Consider the following 10,403-nt stretch of genomic DNA (forward strand, 5'->3'; position numbering starts at 1 on the left):
CAAACTCGCTTTTCCAAAGAAACAATCCCAAAAGTAGTCGTCCCAAATCAAGTCAAGGACTAAAGTGGAAACATATGATAAAACCTATTTGGGATGAGTTGGTGAATGGAAAAGTGGCAACAATTGGTTCAGGGTTAAAGGTTTACAATGAAAGTCCGGTCGAATATAGGTACATAAAGAACTTCAAAGACCTCATTGACAGGTTACACTACATTCAAGCTCAGGAAGAAGCTGGGAACAACAACTTTCATAATGAAAAACTGTCTGTGGTTGATTTCCTTCACGGTGAAATGGAAGACCTAATTGCTACACCTAAAGGGTTGAAGTACCTAGTCAGATGTTTGTCTGTTTTGCCTGAACATCTTATAGAAGGTAAAGGGCTTTTGAACGACATCATTAACAAGTTACCATTCGAGTTACACGCGCCCAAGAACTGGAATCTTGATACGTACAACTACTGTGGGCCCGGCACCCAGCTTGACAAGAGACTTGCTAGGGGAGATAAGGGAATTAACTCCCTCGATGAAGCTTGTAAGAAGCATGATATATGGTATAGGGATCATAAAAACACAGAAGACAAGTGGGAGGCGGACAAAATATTACAAAAGAAAGCTTGGGAGAGGGCTACCTCAGATGATGCTGACTTGAATGAGCGTATGGTCAGCCTAGCAACAGGAGGAATGTGGTTGAAACGTAAACTCGGTATGGGGTTAGGAACTTCAGGATGTATCTACCCATCAGATATATAAAGCAATGAAAGCAAATATTTTTTACCCTATATATAAGAGAGGATATATTAGAACAGTGATCAGTGGTAAAACCAGTGATAGAGAAACTGTATATTGAATTTTCGAGCGGTATAGCAAGAAGTGAGTATAGAACTGCAATGCCAGTTTCAGAGCTCAACTTCAATGCACCCAACAACAATACAACATTCAAACTGGATCATGGAGACGCATTTTATGAATCACGCATAATGTACCACATTCATGGAAAGTATGTGCAAAAATCTGATGGGTCTGATTATCAAAACTAACTCTACCGTCAAACTGGTAGACAACTTCGCGGCCTTCTCGTTTTCAGGAATAGAGCTGAGGAAACACATTGATCGACACAGTAGAACTCCCCGGCATCACCAGCACTATAAAGGGGATTGTTAGTTACAGTAACACTGAAAAACAAACACTCTCAAGTAGTGGTTACTCATCATCGTTTACAGGAGGTGGGAAGTTTGAGGCACTCGGCACACTTGGGCATTTAGGATTAGGGTTCTTTGACCACCTACGTTACCCGATGTACAAGGGAGGTTTTGAAATCACATTTACTAGGAATGAAGATAATGATGCGTTGTTTCACTGGAAAGGGGCAGGGTCCACAGCAACAGATCCTGGCGATGGGAAAATTGTGATAGAGTCGTTTGTGTTACGAGTCCCCATAGTCGATTATACCAGCACTTCCAAAATCCAGTTAATTGATGGTTTGAAACATTTGAGTGACAAGGATGCTTTAGTCTACAACTTCTTTCAATGGCAATGCATCGACAAAAGAGGGGTGTTCGGTTCATCGTTCAGCTTCGATATTACAAGTGTTTACAGAAATGTGTACAATCCTATATTTGTTATAATCCCACTTCAAACAAACAGAACAAACACCCAGGCAAAAGATCCTAGCAGATTTGACAGCTGCAACATCAAAAATGTGCCTGTGAAAATTAAAGGAGAAAGGTACCCTCAGGAATTGCAGAATTTTGATATTACTAATGGTATATACAGGATCATGTACGATCAGTACCTAGAGTTCCGAAAAATAAACTTCGGAGACAATAACGTGTTAGTAAACCTGAAAGAATTTATTGATAACTCACCTTTGGTTGTAATTGACACACATCTACATCAACCAACAACGGACAGATCTCGAAGTGACATTCAGATTGAATTAGATTTTGTAAAAGCTATTGCATCTCCACAGGGGAGCAGCGGCACCACAGCATATGTTGTCGTTGTATCTGAGGCACATTTCTCATATGACATTACTCGAAACATAATCAAACTCCTGTAAAAACAAATAAAAAAACAAACAAAAAAAGTAAAATAAAAATGATTTATTTTTTTCATTAGTAGGGGCAATTATTGTTTTCATGTCAGTGTTTTGTATATAAGAAAGCGTATAGAATGGAAAGTCAGTATAATTATACAGTTCGGCTATCCGAAGCTCAAAAACGTAAGCTTTGTACAGCGTACAAAAGACGGAAACCTACAGTAATCAGATTATCTAATGAACAGCTGTCTCACGGAAGTAATCATATACTTCTTTCTGGAGAGCAACACAAAGCCGTTTCTAGAGCTGTTAAGAACAAAAAAGGTTTACAATTGCTTCTAAGTTACAACCAACTCGTATCTAATAAACAAGGAGGGTTTTTGAAGGAAATTATGGAAATGGTGGATTCGTCAGTTCCTGGAGGTAAACGCTTCATCTCTCCATTAATAAGAAGAAAGTTGGCTCCTTTACTGAGAGAAAAATTTATACCTTGGTTAAAGAGTTTAGTTGATGAGGAGTTGGTTGTAACTTAGAAGCAATTGTAAACCTTTTGGACACCATTATTGAAAAAGACCCTACGGGTAGAGGGTTGAAACGACGTATTGGTCGGAAGCTTGATGCATTGTTGTTTGTGAATAAAAAAAAAGAGATCTTCCCGCTGTCTCTTGGTGAAATAGAAAAATTAGCAGGTATATTAAACATTAATGAGTTTAGAGGTGTTTTCATGCGACAGTTACTTCCAGACAAACCTACAAATATTGAACGTGGTATTGTAAATCTTGGTGACCTTTCATCTGGTGGTACTCACTGGACGTGTTATGTGAAACGTGGTGAAAAGAAATTCTATTTTGATTCATATGGCGATGTCAATCCTCCAATAGAAGTAGTCAGGTATTTGGGGTCAAAAGGGTTGGTTTAAACTCAGAGCGTATTCAGGGGTTTGATGATCCTCCTATCTGTGGACATCTGTGCCTGGAGGTTCTACGACGAGATTCTGCTGGTGAGGACTGGGAACATATTCTTCGTAATATAAGAAACAATAAAAATGCATGGAAACCGTGGTTTTATTTTCAACAGATTTGGAGAAGAAATTGAAATTGGATCAATACCTACTCAACCCAATTCAGACCCTTCTCCTGACGAGATAATTGAGCTTGCAAGTGATGTATCAAAAGTCTCACAAGATTTATCCGAAGTCAAGAAATTATTGGAATCGCATTTGGTAAAATCGGAGAAAATAATAAATGCGATCGAGATTGTCCCCACTAGTACCGTAAATGGTGAAAAGATATGGGGCAGCTTCCTACTGAAAAACCACCAGAGAATTGGTCAAGTGAGCAAAGCAGTGGAGCCATATGATGTGGTTGTCAAAGTTCAATTGAGTGAATTAGAAGGCAAGATATACATCATGCAGAAAAAATTCAACAACGAAATAAAAAATATATGGAAAGAGGTTTTGAAGACTTCCATGATGGTAGTAACTTCATCTAAAACTTGTATAGAATTATAAGTATATAAACAAATGTAACCATGCCATTACTCAAACTAACTGGAACTGAGTCTGTACTGACTCTCCATCTAGAACACCCCATCCACTTCGATCCAAACGTAGAGTATTATATGGCTCTTGTTGGATTTTACTCTGAGAACAACATATACAACTTGTTGCAACATGCAAAAGTCTATTTTTGGGACTTGGAAATACATTTCATTCCGAAACCACTGATACTTCAATGTGGTTATTGGACCATTGAAAAACTTGAAAAGAGTTTCAGAGATTACATACAATCGTTGAATCTTAGTATAAATTCTGACGATTTCAAGATCTTTAAAGATGGTGACAAAATATCAATTAATTCTCCAATTAAATTCTACTTAGATAAAACCGTTAGTGATCTCTTAGGTTTTGAAAAATCTGATGCAACAAACTTACAAAAAGAATCGTCTTACTTCAACTCAAATGAAAATTTTATTGCATCGAATCCACCGAATCTCAGAGCCGTTGATGTCATCGAGATACACTGCAATATTGTCAACAACAGTCTTGTCAATCATGATGTTCACTCTCACAAACATTTGGAGACAGCAATCCTCTACTCCTTTTCCCCTAATGTACCACACGGCTACAAAATATCTCAATCACCTCAAGAAAAACACTACATACCTCTTCGGAGCGGTTTACGAAAGATTCAACAGATCACAATCACACTTGTAGACCAAAACAACCAACTGCTCCAGAACAACCATGTAAACAACATTGTCTATTTAGATCTGATCAGTAAATCACAAACACATACATACTCACAATTGTGGTAAATAAAAACGCGTGGTGTCTGCGCGGTGGCGGTGACGGGACAGCGATGACATGCGTGGTGATTCGCGCGGCGCGACCACCCATACTCACACTCTTAGTCGCTCTCTAACAATTCTGTCCCAGATTCGGTCTCACACGGTTTGTCCCAGAACCGGTCTCAGGTGCTTTGTCCCAGGAACGGCCAAAGTATACTACTATTATGTGTTACATAAATAAATAGGACACTACAATCAACGATTGCAATGTATCCTCTGTTTCTGTGTGACGAAACATAAGTCAAAGTCAAATTATCTTTATTTATGTTATGCACATAAATACAATGAATAGTGTCAACTACAACTAAGTTACTTTAATAATTAAAGCAATGAAGTTTTCATAACAATGTCATTGTAAAAACTCTTGAAATAAATAAAATGCATTTTTAATTAAATATATTTTAACTTCAGTTCAAACTTCTTTATATCTTCAATGTTTGTTATCATTTTTTGAATAGATTTCAGATATATTATTCCAGCTTACTGTAGAAATGTATAAAGTGACAAGATCTAAACTTACATGAACAGGTTTTTTTCTTATCTCTTTAAAGCCTGTAGCTGAGAGGCTACGCTGGCTTGTTTTAATTCACTGTGGCTGCTATTCCTGTATGATGGGACCTTCCCGGGATTTGAAACCTGTGATCTCTCAGTTAGAGAGCCGTGACTATATCCACTAGTCTACGGAGGAGGACGTGAACAATTTAAAACAATCTAAATGGAGACAACCCACAGCTGACACTGAATGTAAATAAACCTCTCTTGAGATGCCTAATGTACAGCTGACAATGGCTTCACAACATAAAAAATCCTTTTAAAAACCAAATCCTTTTAAAGTTGAATGACCGCTCCTAAGGCATCCCATTCTCAAGTAATTTAAACCACTGACTGTTCTTCAATAAAAACGAAGTATGTAGATTTATTAACACCGGAGAAATTGAAAAAGTAATGGTAACGGTACGTTTCAGATCTCCATAAGAAATGTTTATGAGGAAAACATTTTTGAGTAAAATGTGAAAAATATCAAAGCTAAGTAACTTAATATTATTGATGCCTGGTCTGTAAAAAAATACCTTTAATTTAAAACCAAAATGAAGGAAATTTGCTGGATAGAACTGCCTTACTGACTGCCATTAGATATTTATAAATTCTTTTAATATACAGATTGAATAAATACAAACTTATATTTTCTATTTGAAAAAATGTATCTATAAAAGTTGTTCAAACACCACAAGGCAATAAGAGTAATAACTCCACATGAACTTGTAACTTAACAATCTTTGTGTATATTGTTCAGTACAATAAATAAATGAAAGGTTGTTCGTAAGATCCTAAACATATGTTTTATAAGCCATTAAAACCCCTTTAAAATCTGTTTTTCAAATCTATAATTTCATGTTAGATTCGGTCAAGTTCAATTGTTAATTTTTGTAGTTCATATATAAAATACTTTTGTATAGGCCAATACAAGTGTTATTGTAATTATTTAATTATAGTTTTTTTAGGAAATTAACTCCAAGAAAAAACAGGAAGCTAGTGTTGATTTTTTGAAATGAAAAATGTCTTTATTAGAGGCAAAGTTAGGACTATAAAGTCCTCTCTACCACTTAACCTCAAATTGTGATGCAATTTAATAATGATGAAAACCTTTATACAGATCCAGAGTTTTATAATAACATAATCAGATAAATTGAGATAACATCTGACTTTCTGGTTCTAGTTACAAATTAAAAGATTTTAACTGTTCTTTTTTTTAAATAAGTATTAATGTAGCTAATGAAAAATTATGTTAGCAATACTTGTGTAAAGATATTCTCTTATTTTAGGTTCAGAGAAAACAAGATGTTCTAATTATGATGATAATTGTTGCAAACCAAATAATAGTATTGGAATCAATACATAAATCAATTTTTATTTCTATTTAGATTCATGTCAAGAATTATGCTATGAGAACTAAAGGGATACTACTGTACATGTTAAAAAGGATTGACTCAATGTAATAAAGCTTGAACAATCAATAGTAGTTGCACCCATTAACTGGAGATTAAGTGTTTAGTGATAAGATTGGCTTGAGACATCTACTTGTTACACAATCTTTAACAACATTTGTTCTTTCATACATCAGATTAAATTAAAACTAGCTTTGGTTATATTTTTAACTTTAGTTATAAAAAATAAATATATTTTTCACAGCATGAGTCAATAATGTATTTATTCATCTTTTATTGCAATTATGGGCATTGCATTAATAAGATATAAAATCTGATAACTAAGAGAAGACAATTAATTTCCCAATAAATATGTTTTATTAATTTTTTCACTCTGGAATATAATTTTTTGTCACTTCCAAGATCGGTAGTATGTCCTGAAAAAGTACTTCAAATCTATTTGATCAATTTTGTATTTCTAGTAACTACAATTGTAACTTTGTTATATTTTAATTGATTTAGTCACTACTTTTATTTGTTTTATTCCTCTCAAAGTTCTAAATTATAAAAATTATAAAGTTTACAATTTTTATTTCTTATCCAAGCAAAAAATGTATATAATTATATTATATAAATACTTCGAAAGTTAATGTTCAGCCCTTATGGCTGCATATCGTTACGATGATTACTCATAAACAGTTATTATTTTAATTATAGAAAATTCAACAATTCATGCACCTTTACAGTAAACTTATAGGCAGTTTTACTATTAAAACAAATTTCCCAAAAAATGAAATTTCCATTATTAATTTGCGTATAATACTACTATAACGTTTTATTTATTCTCCAACAATACAATTTTAATCACAGTGCTTTTTACAAAAATAAAAATGTTCAATGTTGTATATGTAAGTACAAAAGAAATTCTAATAGGAATATTATACTCTTTATAAGAAGTTTTTGCCATATCAAAAGTAAAATAACAAAATCTCTACTGAACTTCACTGTAATATGTTTTGTAGCTAAACATACACAATAAAAATTTCATAAAATCTGAATTTTTATGTCTGAAACGTCCTTTTTCAAAATAAGCAAAACAATAAACAGGTGATAAAATATTTCAACAATAAGGTTGTATTGAATAACCTCTACAAACCATACCTTAATAAAAAAAATATATATTGAATTTCAATATTTATTACATTCTTATATTCCACAATCCACAATTTATGGAAAATACAGTGCATTCGGATCATTTATAAAGCCAGCGTTAAAAGTTTCACTTGGCTAATGTCTAGTAAATTCATTACACCAATGGCAGTCAGCAATAGTCAATTTGTTACTGAATTCTACTCAAGCAAGTTTAACTAAGGAACATCCAATTTCTTTATTAAATAGGATTTGTAACTACGCATATACAGTTTATTTCAACACTTACAATTTATGAATGTATAGTAATGTCCAACTTGATGTATATAAATTTTTTATTAAGTTACATTTGAAATGATTTTTTGTAATAATATCACACAAATACATCTCAAAAGTTGTAAGATTTTATTTTATTTGATCGTAAAGGAAAAGAAATTTAAAATGTTAAATAGTAATAATTGTGTAGTTTGAATTTCATAACAGACACAGGTTGCAATCATTCTAAATTCTAGATTTGTCTATTTAACTGTTTGCATTTAACTTTTAATTCATATTTTATACTTAAAAATATGTTTATATTATGTATATTAATAGTTTTGTAATAACTTTTAAAAAATATTAAAAACCATAAGTAATTTAAAAATTTTGAATCTTACGAAAAAAACTGTAAATAATGAAGTCTTCCATCAATTGAAAGGTGTTTTGTTGTGTAACATGCTATATATTTAGTGTTATCTAGCAAGCAATTTCTCCACATTTGGATATCAAGACAACTATTTTTAAATATCTGTGCAATATACAAACTGTATACCTTAAAAAGTAATATAAAAGACTGCAACAATCACTTTCAAAATGTAAACAGTTTGTTTTATCTTTATGTTGCATAGAAGTTATGTAAAAAATATTAATATTTGGTATTTAATATAAAGTTTCGCTCGTTTTGATGTTTTTTTGTTAACACAAATCATTATGTTTTCTGTACAGAGTATAGCAGATACTATATTAAAGCTATCCACTGAGTTACCTGTTCCATACGGTGATGTCAACTGCCGTTGTGCTCTTTACCAACTGCTGGTAACTCTGTGCCTACAGTTCCACCCTACTGTAGCCCCACCTCTGGCTCCTGCGATTGCTGTCTTCACTTCTAACTTACATCATCCCGACCCTCAGGTACAGATTAATGTCCTCGTTAAAACATTTTGTAAATAATGACTTACATATTTCTCGATTAAGTTGGCTTCTAGATATATGGTTGAAAATTTATGTTTATATGTTTAAGGTGAAGTCTGTATGTACATCAGCACTGAACAGTCTAGGAAGGATGGTTCGTCCGATTGCGCCGACTCTCTATTTCCCATTACCCAAGGAAAAACCAAAGCCTTTGTCTAGAGAAAGTTCAGAGGAGAAAAATGAAGCTGATCCCTTGCCTAAGAGGAGGCGGATAGAACTGAATGATGATTCTGACTCTGTTTCTATTGTATCAGTAGTGACAGAGGATGATAATTGTGGATCAAAAATCAATACTTTATTTAGCCAGAACAAATTAAAAGATCAAGAAAAAGTTATTTTGGAAGTATCCAACAGTTCAGATGAAATTGAAGAAATTCTTACAGTTGATACTCAACCAGATGAAGAAGAAAGAACCGTTAATATAGATGAAAATATAGCAGATAATGAGGTAAATGTAAAGACAAACCTTTCTATCAGTGTTGAAAGTGCCGAGAATAATATTTTACCAAATGAAGATATGGACATTTCATCTTTCAAAAAGCAAGATAATAAAATAGAATTAACTCAATCAAACAGCAAACCCAGTACAGATAAGGAGCAAACAGGTCTTATCGCTAATCATCCACATGAGGTGTCGGACAATGTTGTTTCAGTAAGTGAAGCTATACCTGAGCAAAAGGATGCTGATGTAGTTGAAATGCTCATGGATTTCCAGGATGAAGTTGGCAGTGGCAATGAAAACTGATTTTCATTACATTTCCTGACAATTCCTGTCATGGCCATTTAAGATTTTTTTATTTTAGACAAAAATCTGAAATTTTTTTGTAATTAGTCTGCTGTAAAACCCACACATGCCCTATGTAATACAATACAACAGATCGTTAATTTTATACCAAAAGTTACTCACAATTCTAGTTTGATTTCTTTTGAGTTTGATAAAAAATACAGTTTTTTATTGTACTACTTTAAATCAGTATTTTTTTGTTAGATCGTGTCTTTGATGAAAAACAATAATAATTTATGCTGTATGAGTGTAATAAAGGCAATATAATAGTTTATTGTTGATCTGAAATATATAAAATTGTTTTATCCATAGATGTATCTTTTTTAACTAACCATGCTGAAGGGATGCTTTAATCCTTCTTTTTTCCTTTTTCCATGGCAAATTATAATGTTTAAAGTTATATTTTAATGTTCAACTGTTATTTTTTATTCCTTTGGAAATAGAAAGAATGTTGCGGTTTGAAAATAATTTTTTTTATAAACCAAGATAGTTTAACATTTGCATAGTTAGTTTCTCTTAAGCAGGCATTAAATAACCATACTATACTAATTGTTTACAATGGTATACAGAGGCTGTGGTATTTTCTCGATAATTTTAACTTGTAAAGTTACATAAAATATACTGGTAAATCTTCAAAGAATGATTATATGAAAATATTTTTAGTGTTGAGCAATGTTATTGTTTTCTATTGTATATTATCTTTCACTCTGTTCTCCTATTATCTACTGTACAATTTTAAAATAATATAATGCTCTTTACAATATTTATAATTATTATATAATTTGTTCTTTACATACAAGTTCATATTTAGTGATTGTAAAACATTTTTCTTTATTGGTTATCCAACCTTGGAATTCTTTCAATTTTGAATCAAAAATTCTCCTCTCTCTCATTCACAGCATAAATTTCAAAACTCTTCAATGTCACCC

The 10,403-nt window shown here is 32.6% G+C and overlaps 1 protein-coding gene across 1 annotated transcript in view; it reads left to right on the forward strand.

Moving 5' to 3' along the window:
- Nucleotides 1-9,785, forward strand: part of LOC124359910 (proline-, glutamic acid- and leucine-rich protein 1-like) — a 55,818-nt gene extending 46,033 nt beyond the window's left edge. The window contains exons 11-12 of the mRNA XM_046813042.1: nucleotides 8,445-8,630; nucleotides 8,740-9,785. Coding sequence (XP_046668998.1) covers nucleotides 8,445-8,630; nucleotides 8,740-9,435 — 882 coding nt within the window. The 3' untranslated portion in view covers nucleotides 9,436-9,785. The remainder of the gene's footprint in view (nucleotides 1-8,444; nucleotides 8,631-8,739) is intronic.
- The last annotated feature ends 618 nt before the right edge of the window (nucleotides 9,786-10,403 follow it).

The sequence above is a fragment of the Homalodisca vitripennis genome, chromosome 4, assembly GCF_021130785.1.
Source record: "Homalodisca vitripennis isolate AUS2020 chromosome 4, UT_GWSS_2.1, whole genome shotgun sequence".
Taxonomy (NCBI): Eukaryota; Metazoa; Arthropoda; class Insecta; order Hemiptera; family Cicadellidae; genus Homalodisca; species Homalodisca vitripennis.